General features: G+C 46.2%; 1 protein-coding gene across 1 annotated transcript in view; it reads right to left on the bottom strand.

The window, feature by feature from the left end:
- The window catches only part of LOC121551786 (BAH and coiled-coil domain-containing protein 1), an 80995-nt gene that overhangs the window by 23418 nt on the left and 37152 nt on the right, over positions 1–20425 (bottom strand). Inside the window, exons 8-14 of the mRNA XM_045212740.1 lie at positions 19981–20130; positions 19769–19931; positions 17994–18944; positions 8849–9018; positions 8355–8491; positions 7399–7512; positions 398–518 (exon numbers count right to left, since the gene is read on the bottom strand). Of these exons, the coding sequence (XP_045068675.1) occupies positions 398–518; positions 7399–7512; positions 8355–8491; positions 8849–9018; positions 17994–18944; positions 19769–19931; positions 19981–20130 (1806 nt within the window). The remainder of the gene's footprint in view (positions 1–397; positions 519–7398; positions 7513–8354; positions 8492–8848; positions 9019–17993; positions 18945–19768; positions 19932–19980; positions 20131–20425) is intronic.

Here is a 20425-nt window from a genome sequence, read left to right as displayed (position 1 = left end):
CAGCCATTACAATGTGCCCATCCTCCTATAGCTCCTCCCACCAGCCTCCACTGGTACTATTGACTAGAAATGTGTCAAGAAAAAAAGAAACAAAGAGTGTGTACAAAACCCTCACACTTTAATTTAAAATATAGGCTATTAGGGTAAACATAGATCACACAACATACAATATATACACAACAACTAGCATTAGCGGGGCTAGGCTAACAGTGTTGGTTCGTACTGGCTAACATAGCATACGGTATAACACAAAGGCTAGCAGGCTACATAGCAGTAATGGTAGAATACTGTATGGAGGGGCTCAGAGAAGAGTTGAGTAACTGTAAGGGTGTTCTACAGAGTGTGTAGCTGTTTTGAAGGGATAGAGGACAAAGAGATAAAACTAAAGAACCCTGACCTCTGCCGCGCCAAGCCGCTCAAAGCCCCGATTGGACAGCTTCTTCTTCTTCCTCTGGGTGTCCCCGCCCCCTCCTCCCTGCAGGTCCTCGGGCGACAGGCCAAGTCCCGCCCCTAACGACCTGCCAGTCAAAACACAGGAGACGCATTCATTAGAGAGGAAGAAGAATAGTGGTGGAATGAAAGAGAGAAAGATCAGAGGGGGAAAATGAGGGGTTGAGTCACCTCTCTGTGGGTTGTTATAGCTGATGAACAGAAGAACAGAAGAAGAGAAAACCCCGGAGCCCTGTTCTCCCAAACCCCCAAACCGGCACGCTTGAAAAATTGGGATCTAACGGGGCGAACCTGGGATTGTTGGAGGAATAAGAAGCCGGAATGCTTTATCAAGGGAGTTCCCCCTGGCCTATACCGGCACAGAGAGACGCTTTGAAAGATACAGGGAATCAGTGAATGGTCTGAAGGCACGTTCTGCATTTGTATGCGGCTTCTATTGTTCTGGCAGTTGAATATCATAGCTCTCCAGTTTCCATTTCCATATCAGTGTGGCTAGCAGCTCCTCTTCCCCCTACAGAATAGCAACATCACAGGGCTGGATAGAAGCAGAGGGAAAATGCCCTTGAATTTCCTCCTGGAAACCTGCCCGGCGACCACACAGATGTGAGCCAGACCATACTCAAACAAAATATGAACTTCCCCTCTCCTACTGTGTGCACAGCCTTAGCCATGCCATCAGTCACATTGACTGGGAAAGCTAGCAGCGGCATTCCCCCCCGCCTAATCGGGATTGTGGATCGCTGGCTCAAAACCTTTCAGAGTTAAAAGGGAACTATCTATTACGCTGAGCTGTAAGTCCTCTGTTTACATCATTACACACAGGCTAGAATAGCGCATGTGCGTGCGTGCATGTGTGTGTGTGTAATATGTGCCAGGTAAAAACGTGACAAACTGACTGTGTGTGTGTGTGTGTGTGTGTGTGTGTGTGTGTGTGTGTGTGTGTGTGTGTGCTTGTACTTCATACGTGCACATTGAAGTACATCTGTAATAGCAAGGAGGGAGGGAGGGAGAGAGAGGGGGGGAGAGGGAGAGAGAGGGAGAGAGAGGGAGAGAGAGGGAGAGAGAGGGAGAGAGAGGGAGAGAGAGGGGAGGAGAGGGAGAGAGAGGGAGAGAGAGGGAGAGAGAGGGAGAGAGAGATGGATGGAGGGAGGGAGGGAGGGAGGGAGGGAGAGAAAGGGAGAGAGAGGGAGAGAGAGGGAGAGAGAGATGGATGGAGGGAGGGAGGGAGGGAGGGAGGGAGGGAGGGAGGGAGGGAGGGAGAGAAAGGGAGAGAGAGGGAGAGAGAGGGAGAGAGAGATGGATGGAGGGAGGGAGGGAGGGAGAGAAAGGGAGAGAGAGGGAGAGAGAGATGGGTGGAGGGAGGGAGGGAGGGGGGAGGGAGAGAAAGGGAGAGAGAGGGAGAGAGAGGGAGAGAGAGGGAGAGAGAGATGGATGGAGGGAGGGAGGGAGGGAGGGAGGGAGAGAAAGGGAGAGAGAGGGAGAGAGAGATGGATGGAGGGAGGGAGGGAGGGAGGGAGGGAGGGAGGGAGGGAGGGAGGGAGGAGGGAGGAGAGAGAGGGAGAGAGAGGGAGAGAGAGAGATGGATGGAGGGAGGGAGGGAGGGAGGGAGAGAAAGGGAGAGAGAGGGAGAGAGAGGGAGAGAGAGATGGATGGAGGGAGGGAGGGAGGGAGGGAGGGAGAGAAAGGGAGAGAGAGGGAGAGAGAGATGGAGGGAGGGAGGGAGGGAGGGAGGGAGGAGGGAGAGAGAGGGAGAGAGAGGGAGAGAGAGGGAGAGAGAGGGAGAGAGAGATGGATGGAGGGAGGGAGGGAGGGAGGGAGAGAAAGGGAGAGAGAGGGAGAGAGAGATGGATGGAGGGAGGGAGGGAGGGAGGGAGGGAGAGAAAGGGAGAGAGAGGGAGAGAGAGATGGATGGAGGGAGGGAGGGAGGGAGGGAGGGAGGGAGGGAGGGAGGGAGGGAGGGAGAGAAAGTGATGGAGGGAGGGAAAGAGGGGTAGACTAGATGTGACGCAGGGCTGTCTGTGTGTGTACGTGTATGTGTGTGTGTGTGTGTGTGTGTGTGTGTGTGTGTGTGTGTGTGTGTGTGTGTGTGTGTGTGACTGACAGGAGAATGGCAGAGGTGGCAGAAGTGTGAGCTGTCCCTGAGTGGCGGACACCTCCGACCCCTTCCCTCCCTCACACACTGACAAACAACGTGACAGAGCACAGTTGATTAGCAGCTCCTAGTTTGTACACACACGCACACACACACGCACACACACACGCATACACACACACAGAGTTAAACACGCACAAAGATACAGATACACCCACGCACGTCCGCACACACACACACACACACACAATCCAATCAGAACAGCCAGCAACACAAAGCGCCCAAGCAACTCTACCAAAGGAAATTGGTTTTACATAGCCCTCCAATGTAACACAACATTGGGCCAATCTGTCCCTGTCTGCACGTGTCTCATTAAAAAACACCCACCTTCCTGTAGCTGCAGGCCAGTCATGGAGACCTTACTATAACTGGAGACCAGTCATGGAGACCTTACTGTAACTGGAGACCAGTCATGGAGACCTTACTATAACTGGAGACCAGTCATGGAGACCTTACTATAACTGGAGACCAGTCATGGAGACCTTACTGTAACTGGAGACCAGTCATGGAGACCTTACTATAACTGGAGACCAGTCATGGAGACCTTACTATAACTGGAGGCCAGTCATGGAGACCTTACTGTAACTGGAGGCCAGTCATGGAGACCTTACTGTAACTGGAGGCCAGTCATGGAGACCTTACTGTAGCTGGAGACCAGTCATGGAGACCTTACTATAGCTGGAGGCCAGTCATGGAGACCTTACTATAGCTGGAGACCAGTCATGGAGACCTTACTGTAACTGGAGACCAGTCATGCCGGCCACTGCTGGACCGAGACCCCTTCTTCCCCTCCTCCATCTCCCCCTCCCTCCCCCCATCCATCCATCCTTCCACCCCCTCACCCATCCCTTCGCTGTAGGCCCTGCCGCCCTTTCATTTCTGGTGTCACTGTCACAGGGCATCAGTGTTGGGCGAGGGGTGGGGGAGGGGAGGACTGGAGGGGAGAATGTGAGGGAAGGGGGCAGGGGTACACAGGCGGAAGGAGAGTGGAGGTGACATCGCAGTGGGAGAGCTGGAAGCACTATGGAACGCTGCCCAGAAATGGGAGAGAGGGAAAATAACTGTTGGCTGCTCAGGGGTGGCACTAAGCCCCTCCAAGGCTTCCATATGGACACTGATGACAGCACTAATTGAAAATTGACAACACAGAGACACACACACACACACAGATGTACACACACGCGAGTAGACGCACACACACATGGATGCACACATAGATGTATACATGCACACACAAGCACACAAACACAATGACACACACACAATGACACAGGCACACACGCTCCAATCTGGATACCACCAATGAGCATTTACACAACGACATAGTAAAATAAAGATATGGGCGGCTGATGTTTGTGGGAACCTTTTTTAGTTTCTGTGTTTCCCTGGGGACGAGCAATAACACCCACATCCAGATTAATTATTTATATTCATGTATTATTAATATTTTATTTCAGAATTTGGATAACAATTACGAGCTACCCATTTATTTATTAAAAACAAAAAAACTATGTTTTAAGTGAGAAGTAGGGATTGGTCTCAAGCCGAAAAAGAAAGGAAATCCACATGATCACCACAATGCCTACTTAACTCATGCTCTACCAAGGTTTTTCAGCACACAGCTTTGACCTACTACAATAGCTTCGTTGGTCTATTGTACTTCCAACTATGTGTATGCAGGTTGCTTAGGATTCAAACCTTCTCAAACAGCCTAATTCATACTCTTAGGGGACGTGCTCCCACAATAATGTGACTTGTACCACATACAAGGTAATGTATTGCATCCTTCCCACCCCACACTAAGACATTACCCCATTCCACTACCTTTTAAAGCTTTTTTTATTATATGAAAGCAAGTTTTGCTTTTATACTTACAACATCATCAGGGTTGATTGAGTGAGCTGTTTTGCCTTGCAGTAATATGGTAATGTTAAACCTTTATTTTAACAATACATGTAATTGAAAAATAAATATATTTCATAATATATTTTTGGGTCAGTAGGTACTCAACAGAACAACAGGAGGTGGTATGTTCATCACAGTCACTCATATAGACATAGACGTCTATAGAGCCTGTCTACATTCCTGATTTCTGTAACCATTAGCTTACCTGTGTAATATTGTTTTTCAAACATGGTCCTGTTTTTTCAATTGCTGTGCTGAACAATGGACAGTTCATTACCTCAAATGACAATGTAGCTTAAAGTTATTGTGTATTTGTATTTATTTTTGCAATACAGATGATGATGCTACAATAATACACATTTACAATAGGACTATGTCAAAAAATACATACAGCCTAATGCTATATATATATATATATATATATATATATATATATATATATATATATATACAGCTTATTTGATTGTGCTCTGATTACACACAAGTGTCCAAGCCAGCAGTTTACACAGATGACTTCAGCCATATGAAAAACCTTCCATAGCCAAATATACCTAGCTAGCTAGCTACCTTCCTTTTGCTTCTCATCCAACTGGCGTTAGCTAGCTAGCTACAGCTGCTATCCTTCTACTAGCTAGCTACAGCTGCTAGCCTTCTACTAGCTAGCTGCTACTGTTGCGCAGCAACCAAGTTGCTCGACCCGGTTTTAGAACTCTGAGATTCGGCTGAAAATATGTTAGCATTGTCAGAAATGCTACAAAAAGGTAGCACATTGTTGGTTTTTATTGGGCACAAATGTGCGCGTGAGAGCAATAAATTGCGAATATAGTAAAAACTATTGCACCTACAAACTTATTCAGTCCAAACAGATCTAAGTCTAATGGTCCCCTTTTGATCCGACGTCTAGAATTTGAGCTAATTTTAGGAGAGAAAAAAAGTCTGACGACCCTAATGCTAACGACTTGTCAAAAATCAGGTATAGTGGTTCTTGGTAACGGACAGACGGCTAATGACGAGAGGCGGTAGTGTGTTGTGTACCTTCAATCAAGCTGACTTGCAAATTCTCATCGACATTGGTGTCATATTGGCTTAGATATGATGGTAGGGAGATTTGAATTTAACATTGTGCTTCAACCAATGCATGTGACTATAATTTGTGAGATAAATTGAGAGCAATGGGCTGTACACCCCCCCCACACGCCCCCTCTGATGTCAGTGTGTCTTGGCGGCTGTACGGCCCTGTGTGACCGACCCGGTCCCCTCCTGACCCCTCCTGACCCCCTGGGCTTAATAACAGGCCATGTCCCATTCCTGGAGCCGGGGCAGATTACAGGAGAATTCACAGGACTCTAATTACAACCCCCACCAGCCCCCTTCCACCGCTCTCAGCTCCCCAGCGCACCCCAGACAACCCCTAGACTCCTCTGGCCCCCCAGCCCTCCTGCCCCCAATCTGGCCCCCCAGCCCTCCTGGCCCCCCTCTGGACCCCCAGCCCTCCTGCCCCCAATCTGGCCCCCCAGCCCTCCTGGCCCCCCTCTGGACCCCCAGCCCTCCTGCCCCCAATCTGGCCCCCCAGCCCTCCTGGCCCCCCTCTGGCCCCCCCCAGCCCTCCTGGCCCCCTCTGGACCCCCCAGCCCTCCTGCCCCCAATCTGGCCCCCCCAGCCCTCCTGGCCCCCCTCTGGCCCCCCAGCCCTCCTGGCCCCCTCTGGCCCCCCCAGCCCTCCTGGCCCCCCTCTGGCCCCCCCAGCCCTCCTGGCCCCCCCTCTGGACCCCCCAGCCCTCCTGGCCCCCCTCTGGACCCCCCAGCCCTCCTGCCCCCAATCTGGCCCCCCAGCCCTCCTGGCCCCCTCTGGACCCCCAGCCCTCCTGCCCCCAATCTGGCCCCCCAGCCCTCCTGGCCCCCCTCTGGCCCCCCAGCCCTCCTGGCCCCCCTCTGGACCCCCAGCCCTCCTGCCCCCAATCTGGCCCCCCAGCCCTCCTGGCCCCCTCTGGACCCCCAGCCCTCCTGCCCCCCAATCTGGCCCCCAGCCCTCCTGGCCCCCCTCTGGACCCCCCAGCCCTCCTGCCCCCAATCTGGCCCCCCCAGCCCTCCTGGCCCCCTCTGGCCCCCCCAGCCCTCCTGGCCCCCCTCTGGACCCCCCAGCCCTCCTGCCCCCAATCTGGCCCCCCAGCCCTCCTGCCCCCTCTGGACCCCCAGCCCTCCTGCCCCCAATCTGGCCCCCCCAGCCCTCCTGCCCCCCCCTCTGGCCCCCAGCCCTCTGGCCCCAGCCCTCCTGGCCCCCAGCCCTCCTGCCCCCAATCTGGCCCCCCAGCCCTCCTGCCCCCCCTCTGGCCCCCAGTCCTCCTGCCCCCAATCTGCCCCCCCAGCCCTCCTGGCCCCCCTCTGGCCCACAGTAATGCCATTCAGGTTTTAAATTAGCTGGGCGGAAACTGGCTGAGACACATGGACAGAGGCATACAATGGAACACAGAGGCACTCACAGACAGTATGTGGACGGACACAACACACACAACCACACATACACACACACTACACACACACACACACACACTACACACACACACTATACAGGCAACATCCTGAAATGGAAGCATACACTTAAAACATCCACATGCGCACAAACAGGGTAAGGAAGGAGGCGACCCCACACACACACACACACACCACCACCGACGTGGATTAAACTGTAATACAATTCAGTCTCTGTGCTGATTAGGTTAAGATTAGGTTAAACTGGACTTCCTTGAAGGGGTCAGCTGGGTTCTCCCATTTCCTGTCGATGGCATGAGTCTCCTGGATTGCAGTGATATGTAGGAGGCTTATCAGTGTGTTTGGGCTACGGTCAGGCAGAGAGGGAGATCAGCCTTACGACACACACACACACACACTCACTTGACTTTTCTCTGTGTCTCAGTGGAGGAGCCTGGGCCAGCGGTGGGGGTTGATTTACGTTTCCTGGGCCGCCCCGGTCCTCTACGAGCAGGGCTGCGAGGCGTTTCGTCCTTCCTGTAGACACACACACACAAACACTCATGAGTACAATAAGATACTGTATTTGAGCACAGGACCGGATAAACTTGAGAAGGAAAGAGGGAATCCTTCATGAGATAGAAAGGGAGTGTGTTGTCATGGCTTCAGTTTGTTTTGTGGGCTGCTTTTAGAAATCAGTTAAAGGAGAGATTAGGAGACTAAGGAAGTATCACAACGTGAGACTAGGAGGTAGTCGTAGGTAAAGGAGAGTTTGATTTCATTAAATGTTTTAACAAGGTTTTGATTCCATAGGATAACACATGAGAGTTAAAACACTTATTTCCAAAGAGGTGACGGTAATGTATAGGAGTATAGTAAAGCACATGTTGAAGGATAAAGTATAGGAGGATAGTAACTGACACGTTGAATGATAATGTATAGGAAGATAGTAAAGGACGTGTTGAAGGATAATGTATAGGAGGATAGTAACTGACACGTTGAATGATAATGTATAGGAAGATAGTACAGGACGTGTTGAAGGATAATGTATAGGAGGATAGTAAATGACATGGTGAAGGATAATGGATAGGAGGATAGTAAAGGACATGTTGAGGGATAATGTATAGGAGGATAGTAAAGGACATGTTGAAGGATAATGTATAGGAGGATAGTAAATGACATGGTGAAGGATAATGGATAGGAGGATAGTAAATGACATGGTGAAGGATAATGGATAGGAGGATAGTAAAGGACATGTTGAGGGATAATGTATAGGAGGATAGTAAAGGACATGTTGAAGGATAATGTATAGGAGGATAGTAAATGACATGTTGAAGGATAATGTATAGGAGGATAGTAAAGGACATGTTGTATCTTACTGGTGGTCATGCTTCCTCTGTAGCTTGGCTAACTCCCTCTGTTTCTCTTTGTAGCGCCTCTGGAGCTCTGCCAGCTTCACCCGCATGGCCAGCTCCGGACCCTCTATCCTCTCCATGGCACCCTTGGCCGGGCACGCCTGAACGTTCACAATACTAATCAATCAATCAAATGTATTTTATGAAGCCCCTTTTACATCATTAGTTGTCACAAAGTGCTTTACAGATACCCAGCCTAAAACCCCAAACAGCAAGAGATGCAGATGTAGACGCATAATGAAATCATGAGGGATGCCAAAGTGTTTAGAAATGCTTCATAAAGTATTATACATGCTTATAATTGCTTATAAATGCTTATACATGCTATTAAACTAACAGTCTAAAATCAAAGTGTACAGTCAACCATTTAAAATTCCTTCTAATGTATTTTTTAGAATGTACTGCATTCTGTTCTAATGCTAAATAGAACGTCAGGACACAGTATAGTTGTACTCTACCGGTTCGTGGCGAGGTGTCCAGCTGCATTTCCTGCGCAGGTTGAGGGTCTTGCGGGCCGGGCAGGGCCGCCCGGCGCCCGCCCCGCTAGCCTCCTGGGCACCCAGTTCCAAGGCACGGGCTGCTGCCAGGGTGGCAAGACTCTGGAGGTCAAAGATCAACATTTCGTCTCCTGTGGGCCGAAACACAGACTCGGTCAAAGGTCAAGGGGCACAGCACTAATCCATTGGTACTTGGTGTGCTTGAGTCTCTACAGCATCTGTATGGCAGAGACCATCTGGTCCAGGGTTTCGCCATGCAGTATAGACATCTACAGTACTGTACTGTAGGCCTGTTGCTGCTGTGGTGGAATATATTGAATACTACCGTAGCCTTTTCACACTGTGCATACTGTAACCAGGCCAGTGCAGTACAGATTGGATTGGCTCAGCTTGGCTCAGTTGAGTGAAAAGGGTATTACTGTAGGTCAGTGGCTGTGGGATATATCTACAGTACTAAATACTGTACCCTTTTTCACACCATCATGCTGATCCAAATCATATCTTCTTTTCACATTGTCCTTTCAGCATGGTTCTTAAGACCATGGTGGATGTGTAACCAGGCTGGTGGAGTACAGCTCGGCTTGGCTCAGGAGTGGGAATACCGTACTGCTGTACTGGTTATGGGACCTCTGTCTCTGCCCTTGGGGCCTATGTATGATGAGAGACTGTGTGAAGTTCTATCATTACAAAAAGTCACCCAGTCATGCTTACTGATGTCTTTAGCAACTCCTCAGAGCATGCGATGATATCACACAGCGAAAACAACAACACTCTAAAAATCACTTGATGATGTCCTTTTTATAGTCGGCATCTTTTGGGACCAGTTAAATGCATTAGGAAGATGGGGTAAACACAAAACATCCTTTTGCATGAACACAGAAAAAAAACTAAACGCGACTGCGGCGCTTTGAAACCGGGGAAGCTTTTAAAGGCACTTTAAAACAATGGGTTCTAATTACTGAGGCAACGCTGCAGGTCCCAACAACATCCACTGCTTTTGTGATTACCTACACACTTGTGTGTGTGTGTGTGTGTGTGTACTTACACAAATGTGTGCACGTGTGTGTGTGTGGATCAAACAGAGGAGGGTTTTACAGAGAGGCAGAGGGTGAGTGGAGCAGGCAAGAGAGAGAGAGAATATTATAGCAGAGGTCTATGTCTGTATTGTAACAGAGGTCTGTACTGTAACAGATGCCTGTACTGTAACAGATGCCTGTACTGTAACAGAGGTCTGTATTGTAACAGAGGTCTGTATTGTAACAGAGGTCTGTACTGTAACAGAGGTCTGTCCTGTAACAGAGGTCTGTATTGTAACAGAGGTCTGTATTGTAACAGAGGTCTGTACTGTAACAGAGGTTTGTATTGTAACAGAGGTCTATGTCTGTATTGTAACAGAGGTCTGTATTGTAACAGATGCCTGTACTGTAAAAGAGGTCTGTATTGTAACAGAGGTCTATGTCTGTATTGTAACAGAGGTCTGTATTGTAACAGAGGCCTGTACTGTAACAGAGGTCTGTATTGTAAAAGAGGTCTAGGTCTGTATTGTAGCAGAGGTCTGTACTGTAACAGAGGTCTGTATTGTAACAGAAGTCTGTATTGTAAAAGAGGTCTATGTCTGTATTGTAACATGGGTCTGTATTGTAACAGAGGCCTGTACTGTAACAGAGGTCTGTATTGTACCAGAGGCCTGTACTGTAACAGAGGTCTGTAGTGTAACAGAGGTCTGTATTGTAAAAGAGGTCTAGGTCTGTATTGTAGCAGTGGTCTGTATTGTAACAAAGGTCTGTATTGTAAAAGAGATCTGGGTCTGTATTGTAACAGAAGTCTGTACTGTAAAAGAGGTCTGTATTGTAACAGAGGTCTAGGTCTGTATTGTAACAGAGGTTAAGGTCTGTATTGTAGCAGAGGTCGGTACTGTAACAGAAGTCTGTATTGTAACAGAGGTCTGTATTGTAAAATAGGTCTAGGTCTATTTGAAAGAGAGGTCTGTATTGTAACAGAGGCCTGTACTGTAACAGAGGTCTGTATTGTAACAGAGGTCAGTATTGTAAAATAGGTTTAGGTCTGTATTGTAGCAGAGGTCTGTACTGTAACAGAAGTCTGTATTGTAACAGAGGTCTGTATTGTAACAGAGGCCTGTACTGTAACAGAGGTCTGTATTGTAACAGAGGTCTGTACTGTAACAGAGGTCTGTATTGTAAAAGAGGTCTAGGTCTGTATTGTAGCAGAGGTCTGTATTGTAACAGAGGCCTGTACTGTAGCAGAGGTCTGTATTGTAACAGAGGTCTGTATTGTAAAAGAGGTCTATGTCTGTATTGTAACATAGGTATGTATTGTAACAGAGGCCTGTACTGTAACAGAGGTCTGTACTGTAACAGAGGTCTGTATTGTAACAGAGGCCTGTACTGTAACAGAGGCCTGTACTGTAACAGAGGCCTGTACTGTAACAGAGGTCTGTATTGTAACAGAGGTCTGTATTGTAAAAGAGGTCTAGGTCTGTATTGTAGCAGTGGTCTGTATTGTAACAAAGGTCTGTATTGTAAACGAGATCTGGGTCTGTATTGTAACAGAAGTCTGTAATGTAAAAGAGGTCTGTATTGTAACAGAGGTCTAGGTCTGGATTGTAACAGAGGTTTAGGTCTGTATTGTAGCAGAGGTCTGTACTGTAACAGAAGTCTGTATTGTAACAGAGGTCTGTATTGTAAAAGAGGTCTAGGTCTATTTGTAAGAGAGGTCTGTATTGTAACAGAGGCCTGTACTGTAACAGAGGTCTGTCCTGTAACAGAGGTCTGTCCTGTAACAGAGGTCTGTATTGTAACAGAGGTCTGTATTGTAACAGAGGTTTGTATTGTAACAGAGGTCTATGTCTGTATTGTAACAGAGGTCTGTATTGTAACAGATGCCTGTACTGTAAAAGAGGTCTGTATTGTAACAGAGGTCTATGTCTGTATTGTAACAGAGGTCTGTATTGTAACAGAGGCCTGTACTGTAACAGAGGTCTGTATTGTAAAAGAGGTCTAGGTCTGTATTGTAGCAGAGGTCTGTACTGTAACAGAGGTCTGTATTGTAACAGAAGTCTGTATTGTAAAAGAGGTCTATGTCTGTATTGTAACATAGGTCTGTATTGTAACAGAGGCCTGTACTGTAACAGAGGTCTGTATTGTACCAGAGGCCTGTACTGTAACAGAGGTCTGTAGTGTAACAGAGGTCTGTATTGTAAAAGAGGTCTAGGTCTGTATTGTAGCAGTGGTCTGTATTGTAACAAAGGTCTGTATTGTAAAAGAGATCTGGGTCTGTATTGTAACAGAAGTCTGTACTGTAAAATAGGTCTGTATTGTAACAGAGGTCTGGGTCTGTATTGTAACAGAGGTCTGTATTGTAACAGAGGTTAAGGTCTGTATTGTAGCAGAGGTCTGTACTGTAACAGAAGTATGTATTGTAACAGAGGTCTGTATTGTAAAATAGGTCTAGGTCTATTTGTAAGAGAGGTCTGTATTGTAACAGAGGCCTGTACTGTAACAGAGGTCTGTATTGTAACAGAGGTCAGTATTGTAAAATAGGTTTAGGTCTGTTTTGTAGCAGAGGTCTGTACTGTAACATAAGTCTGTATTGTAACAGAGGTCTGTATTGTAACAGAGGCCTGTACTGTAACAGAGGTCTGTATTGTAAAAGAGGTCTGTATTGTAAACGAGGTCTATGTCTGTATTGTAACAGAGGTATGTATTGTAACAGAGGCATGTACTGTAACAGAGGTCTGTATTGTAACAGAGGTCTGTATTGTAAAAGAGGTCTAGGTCTGTATTGTAGCAGTGGTCTGTACTGTAACAGAAGTATGTATTGTAACAGAGGTCTGTATTGTAAAATAGGTCTAGGTCTATTTGTAAGAGAGGTCTGTATTGTAACAGAGGCCTGTACTGTAACAGAGGTCTGTATTGTAACAGAGGTCAGTATTGTAAAATAGGTTTAGGTCTGTTTTGTAGCAGAGGTCTGTACTGTAACATAAGTCTGTATTGTAACAGAGGTCTGTATTGTAACAGAGGCCTGTACTGTAACAGAGGTCTGTATTGTAAAAGAGGTCTGTATTGTAAACGAGGTCTATGTCTGTATTGTAACAGAGGTATGTATTGTAACAGAGGCATGTACTGTAACAGAGGTCTGTATTGTAACAGAGGTCTGTATTGTAAAAGAGGTCTAGGTCTGTATTGTAGCAGTGGTCTGTATTGTAACAAAGGTCTGTATTGTAAAATAGGTCTAGGTCTGTATTGTAGCAGTGGTCTGTATTGTAACAAAGGTCTGTATTGTAAAAGAGGTCTGTATTGTAACAGAGGACTGTATTGTAAAATAGGTCTAGGTCTGTATTGTAACAGAGGTCTGTACTGTAACAGAGGTCTGTATTGTAACAGAGGTCTGTATTGTAAAAGAGGTCTAGGTCTGTATTGTAGCAGTGGTCTGTATTGTAACAAAGGTCTGTATTGTAAACGAGATCTGGGTCTGTATTGTAACAGAAGTCTGTAATGTAAAAGAGGTCTGTATTGTAACAGAGGTCTAGGTCTGGATTGTAACAGAGGTTTAGGTCTGTATTGTAGCAGAGGTCTGTACTGTAACAGAAGTCTGTATTGTAACAGAGGTCTGTATTGTAAAAGAGGTCTAGGTCTATTTGTAAGAGAGGTCTGTATTGTAACAGAGGCCTGTACTGTAACAGAGGTCTGTATTGTAACAGAGGCTTGTACTGTAACAGATGTCTGTATTGTAACAGAGGTCTGTATTGTAAAAGAGGTCTGTATTGTAAAAGAGGTCTATGTCTGTATTGTAACAGAGGTCTGTATTGTAACAGAGGCCTGTACTGTAACAGAGGTCTGTATTGTAACAGAGGTCTGTATTGTAAAAGAGGTCTAGGTCTGTATTGTAGCAGTGGTTTGTATTGTAACAGAGGTCTGTATTGTAACAGAGGTCTGTATTGTAAAATAGGTCTATTGTAACAGAGGTCTGTGTTGTAACAGAGGTTTATGTCTGTATTGTAACAGTGGTCTGTATTGTAAATTAGGTCTATGTCTGTATTGTAACAGAGGTATGTATTGTAACAGAGGCATGTACTGTAACAGAGGTCTGTATTGTAACAGAGGTCTGTATTGTAAAAGAGGTCTAGGTCTGTATTGTAGCAGTGGTCTGTATTGTAACAAAGGTCTGTATTGTAAAATAGGTCTAGGTCTGTATTGTAGCAGTGGTCTGTATTGTAACAAAGGTCTGTATTGTAAAAGAGGTCTGGGTCTTTATTGTAACAGAGGTCTGTATTGTAAAATAGGTCTGTATTGTAACAGAGGACTGTATTGTAAAATAGGTCTAGGTCTGTATTGTAACAGAGGTCTGTACTGTAACAGAGGTCTGTATTGTAACAGAGGTCTGTATTGTAAAATAGGTTTAGGTCTGTATTGTAGCAGAGGTCTGTACTGTAACAGAAGTCTGTATTGTAACAGAGGTCTGTATTGTAAAAGAGGTCTAGGTCTATTTGTAAGAGAGGTCTGTATTGTAACAGAGGCCTGTACTGTAACAGAGGTCTGTATTGTAACAGAGGTCAGTATTGTAAAATAGGTTTAGGTCTGTATTGTAGCAGAGGTCTGTACTGTAACAGAAGTCTGTATTGTAACAGAGGTCTGTATTGTAACAGAGGCCTATACTGTAACAGAGGTCTGTATTGTAACAGAGGTCTGTATTGTAACAGAGGTCTGTATTGTAAAATAGGTCTGTATTGTAAACGGGGTCTATGTCTGTATTGTACCAGAGGTCTGTATTGTAACAGAGGCCTGTACTGTAACAGAGGTCTGTATTGTAAAAGAGGTCTAGGTCTGTATTGTAGCAGAGGTCTGTATTGTAACAGAGGCCTGTACTGTAGCAGAGGTCTGTATTGTAACAGAGGTCTGTATTGTAAAAGAGGTCTATGTCTGTATTGTAACATAGGTCTGTATTGTAACAGAGGCCTGTACTGTAACAGAGGTCTGTACTGTAACAGAGGTCTGTATTGTAACAGAGGTCTGTATTGTAACAGAGGCCTGTACTGTAACAGAGGCCTGTACTGTAACATAGGTCTGTATTGTAACAGAGGTCTGTATTGTAAAAGAGGTCTAGGTCTGTATTGTAGCAGTGGTCTGTATTGTAACAAAGGTCTGTATTGTAAAAGAGATCTGGGTCTGTATTGTAACAGAAGTCTGTAATGTAAAAGAGGTCTGTATTGTAACAGAGGTCTAGGTCTGGATTGTAACAGAGGTTTAGGTCTGTATTGTAGCAGAGGTCTGTACTGTAACAGAAGTCTGTATTGTAACAGAGGTCTGTATTGTAAAAGAGGTCTAGGTCTATTTGTAAGAGGTCTGTATTGTAACAGAGGCCTGTACTGTAACAGAGGTCTGTATTGTAACAGAGGCTTGTACTGTAACAGAGGTCTGTATTGTAACAGAGGTCTGTATTGTAACAGAGGTCTGTATTGTAAAAGAGGTCTGTATTGTAAAAGAGGTTTATGTTTGTATTGTAACAGAGGTCTGTATTGTAACAGAGGCCTGTACTGTAACAGAGGTCTGTATTGTAACAGAGGTCTGTATTGTAAAATAGGTCTAGGTCTGTATTGTAGCAGTGGTTTGTATTGTAACAGAGGTCTGTATTGTAAAAGAGGTCTATTGTAACAGAGGTCTGTGTTGTAACAGAGGTTTATGTCTGTATTGTAACAGTGGTCTGTATTGTAAAAGAGGTCTATGTCTGTATTGTAACAGAGGTATGTATTGTAACAGAGGCCTGTACTGTAACAGAGGTCTGTATTGTAAAAGAGGTCTAGGTCTGTATTGTAGCAGTGGTCTGTATTGTAACAAAGGTCTGTATTGTAAAATAGGTCTAGGTCTGTATTGTAGCAGTGGTCTGTATTGTAACAAAGGTCTGTATTGTAAAAGAGGTCTGGGTCTTTATTGTAACAGAGGTCTGTATTGTAAAAGAGGTCTGTATTGTAACAGAGGACTGTATTGTAAAAGAGGTATAGGTCTGTATTGTAACAGAGGTCTGTACTGTAACAGAGGTCTGTATTGTAACAGAGGTCTGTATTGTAAAATAGGTTTAGGTCTGTATTGTAGCAGAGGTCTGTACTGTAACAGAAGTCTGTATTGTAACAGAGGTCTGTATTGTAAAAGAGGTCTAGGTCTATTTGTAAGAGAGGTCTGTATTGTAACAGAGGCCTGTACTGTAACAGAGGTCTGTATTGTAACAGAGGCCTGTACTGTAACAGAGGTCTGTATTGTAACAGAGGTCTGTATTGTAACAGAGGTCTGTATTGTAAAAGAGGTCTGTATTGTAAAAGAGGTCTATGTCTGTATTGTAACAGAGGTCTGTATTGTAACAGAGGCCTGTACTGTAACAGAGGTCTGTATTGTAACATAGGTCTGTATTGTAAAAGAGGTCTAGGTCTGTATTGTAGCAGTGGTTTGTATTGTAACAGAGGTCTGTATTGTAACAGAGGTCTGTATTGTAAAAGAGGTCTGTATTGTAACAGAGGTCTGTGTTGTAACAGAGGTTTATGTCTGTATTGTAACAGTGGTCTGTATTGTAAAAGAGGTCTATGTCTGTATTGTAACAGAGGTATGTATTGTAACAGAGGCCTGTACTGTAACAGAGGTCTGTATTGTAACAGAGGTCTGTATTGTAAAATAGGTCTAGGTCTGTATTGTAGCAGTGGTCTGTATTGTAAAAGAGGTCTGGGTCTTTATTGTAACAGAGGTCTGTATTGTAAAAGAGGTCTGTATTGTAACAGAGGACTGTATTGTAAAATAGGTCTAGGTCTGTATTGTAACATAGGTCTGTACTGTAACAGAGGTCTGTATTGTAACAGAGGTCTGTATTGTAAAATAGGTTTAGGTCTGTATTGTAGCAGAGGTCTGTACTGTAACAGAAGTCTGTATTGTAACAGAGGTCTGTATTGTAAAAGAGGTCTAGGTCTGTATTGTAGCAGAGGTCTGTATTGTAACAGAGGTCTGTATTGTAAAAGAGGTCTCGGTCTGTATTGTAACAGAGGTCTGTATTGTAACAGAGGCCTGTATTTTAACAGAGGTCTATATTGTAAAAGAGGTCTAGGTCTGTATTGTAACTGAGGTCTGTATTGTAAAAGAGGTCTCGGTCTGTACTGTAACAGAGGTCTGTATTGTAACAGAGGCCTGTATTTTAACAGAGGTCTATATTGTAAAAGAGGTCTAGGTCTGTATTGTAACTGAGGTCTGTATTGTAAAAGAGGTCTCGGTCTGTACTGTAACAGAGGTCTGTATTGTAACAGAGGCCTGTATTTTAACAGAGGTCTATATTGTAAAAGAGGTCTAGGTCTGTATTGTAGCAGAGGTCTGTATTGTAACAGAGGTCCGTATTGTAAAAGAGGTCTCGGTCTGTATTGTAACAGAGGTCTGTATTGTAACAGAGGCCTGTATTTTAACAGAGGTCTATATTGTAAAAGAGGTCTAGGTCTGTATTGTAACAGTGGTCTGTATTGTAAAAGAGGTCTCGGTCTGTACTGTAACAGAGGTCTGTATTGTAACAGAGGCCTGTATTTTAACAGAGGTCTATATTGTAAAAGTGGTCTCGGTCTGTATTGTAACAGAGGTCTGTACTGTAACAGAGGTCTGTATTGTAACAGAGATCTGCTGCTTCTTTCTCTCCTGCTCTATCATTAGAGGAGTATTTTAGGAAGATGTGCTGCCTGCTACTGCTCTTAGAGAGAGAGAGATCTCTGGGGAAGAGTTGGAAGGATACACCAGAGGCTCACTGGTGGGAAAAGAGTTAGGAGGATTGTAAAGTATTTGGTCTGTAATGTCTTTTTCGTTATGTGTCGGACCCAGTAAGACTAGCTGTCGCCATTGGCATCGGCTAATGGGGATCCTAATAAATGAAAAAAACATTAAGGATTCCAGCTTTAAGTGATATCACCCTAGCAGGCAAATCTGAGCAAAGCTGGTTAAAATGACGTCATAATTTCAACCTGTTTCTGATTGTAGTAATAATGACATAATTTCAGACTGTCGTCTGTCCATCCGTCTGTCCGCCTGTCCGTCCGTCTGTCTGTCTGTCTTTCTGTCTGTATCTCTCTCACCTTGGCTGTCTCCTGTGTTGTGTCGGTGCTGTTGGAGCTCCAGGTCGGCCAGCTCGCTGAGCAGCTCCATGCCGTGGTGGGGGTGGCTGGGGCAGGGATGGGTGTCGCAGGCCTGGGGCTGGAGGGTGCTGGAGGCCAGCATGGGAAACGGAGGGACGTCGGCGCAGAAGGCCGCGGCGATTAGCAGCTCTAGGCTCCAGTAACTAGGCACAATGGGTTTGAGGGAGGTGGAGAGGGTGATGATAGACTGGCTGGGGCATGGAGAGGGAGAGGGAGGGGGGGAGGAGGGGGAGAGGCACAACAACTCTACTGAGTGGTTGTCACCATTAGGGGTACTCTCCTCCTGCTCCTCCTCTCCTCCCTCCTCCTCCTCAGTGTGTGCCTCCTGGTGGGGCTGGGCAGGGCAGGGAGGGTCCAGGTGGATGATGGTGGAGCCCTGCTCTGGCTCCTCCTGTTGTCCTGCCACCTCCTGCTGCTGTCCTCTCTCCACCTGGCACTTTTCTTCCACCTGGCACTTTTCTTCCTCCTGCTCCTCCAGGGTGGAGGTGGGGTCAGCTCTGTGGTTCTCCTCCTCAGAGAGGAGGATGGGGATGGGACAGGAGGAGGTCTCACACACAGGGCTCTCCGCAGGAGGACACACTAACACCTGCTCCTCCTGCTTCTCCCTATGCTCCTGATCTGGAGGTCCACAGCTGCCTGCTGCTACTCCGGCTTCCACCTCCTCTCTCTGCACCTCCTCTTCCTCCTCCACTTCCTGGTGTGGGAGGGGCCTCACCACGGCCTGACACTCTAGCTCCACCCCCAGGCTGGAGAGAGGCTGGGGAGCATGCTCAGCAGGCTCCACCTGGACCGCCTCCAGGTCGGCTGGCTCGGCCAATCGGACATCGTGGGGGGATGGGCCGCTCCTGTAACCCATGGCGATGGCAGGGTAGGTGTATCCAGGAAGCAAGTCTATAAAAACAGAGGAAAGAGAAAAGGAGGGAGGTTTAAAAGAGGAATAAGTAACAAAAGCTTCAAAACAAAGGGCAGAAACATTTCTCAAAAGCCAGATGATTGTCCCTATGACTTCAATTAATTTATGATTTGTAGTGCTATGTCCTCTGTTGTTGGATGATGATTTGTAGTGCTATGTCCTCTGTTGCTGTGTCAGACCTATCAGGCATTTACAGTTTTCACAGATAGACTTTGAAGGCCAGGGTTGTTAGTGTAGAACCCTTGACAGCTGCATGAGCCATGTGTGTCTCTTACTATCTTGCACATCCCTCTTAACAGTCTATTGTCATCATACATATTTCTCATATATCCCTCAGAGAGGTTCTGCTCCAATATTCACACTAACATATCACTTAGGCTGCGTTTACACAGGCAGCCCAATTCTGATCTGATGTAAAACAAATCTGATGTGAAAAGATCTGATGTGATTGGTCAAACGACCAAATAGTGGAAAAAATATCGGAATTGGGCTGCCTATGTAAACGCAGCCAGTATGAGGCATTGGGCATGAATTATGAGTGGTATGCTAGTGTGATTATTGGAATGTAACCTGGGGATGCGTCCCAATAATTAATTCCAATCTCCTGAAGAGAGCACCTGTTCACTTCTTCCCACAAATCTAAAACCATTGGGTTGGTGAAGGCGTGGGCTAGTGGGAATGTTTCTTATACCAGTCATTGCCTTTCAAATCAGTGAAGGGAATTGAACAAGTGCACACTTTGGGAGGAAGGAGAGACAATTGGAACATAGTCAGAGTGGATGGACAGTGTGAGTTCCCTTACCAGGCTCCAGGGATTGTGGGTAATCCTGCGGGGGCTGCCCCTCTCCTCTCTTGTCCTGGGACTCCGCCCCTTTTGCCACCTGTGGGGGGGCGGGACTGATGGCCGGAGAGCGAGGGGCAGTGGCTGCCGGGCTAGGGGCGGGGCAGGGGGTGGAGGGGGTGCTCTTGGGGTGGGGGTGCAGGGAGGGGGACTGGGACTGGCAGCAGGGGGACAGGTGAGCAGTGCAGGCCCCCGGGGGTGGGGGTGTTTCTGTTGGAGGAGGGGTTGTGGTAGGAGGAGTAGGGTTTGGAAGGTTTAGAACCTGGTGGCTCAGAGAGCAGCTCCTCCAGCTCCACTGAAGGCTCCTCTGGTCTCTTCTCCACCTACCCACAGATGGACAAATACACAGAATAAACACCACCTAGGACATATAGCAGGTCATTTATGTGTGAACAAAATGTTCTATTTATATGTGTGAATATATGTCTCTTCTGCACCTACCGACGGACAAATATAAATATAATGTATCATAAATATATATAGCAGGTCATTTATGTGTGAACAGAATGTTCTATTTATGTGTGAATATACTGTATGTGGCTCTGTCAATGTTGACAGTTCTCCAAGTCCCTTTGGATAAAAGTGTCAACATTGACAGTGACATTTTCAATAATGTGG

This window comes from Coregonus clupeaformis, unplaced genomic scaffold, assembly GCF_020615455.1.
Source record: "Coregonus clupeaformis isolate EN_2021a unplaced genomic scaffold, ASM2061545v1 scaf0047, whole genome shotgun sequence".
NCBI classification, from domain to species: domain Eukaryota; kingdom Metazoa; phylum Chordata; class Actinopteri; order Salmoniformes; family Salmonidae; genus Coregonus; species Coregonus clupeaformis.
Note: the sequence above shows the minus strand (reverse complement) of the source record. Positions and strands in the feature narration are given on the sequence as shown.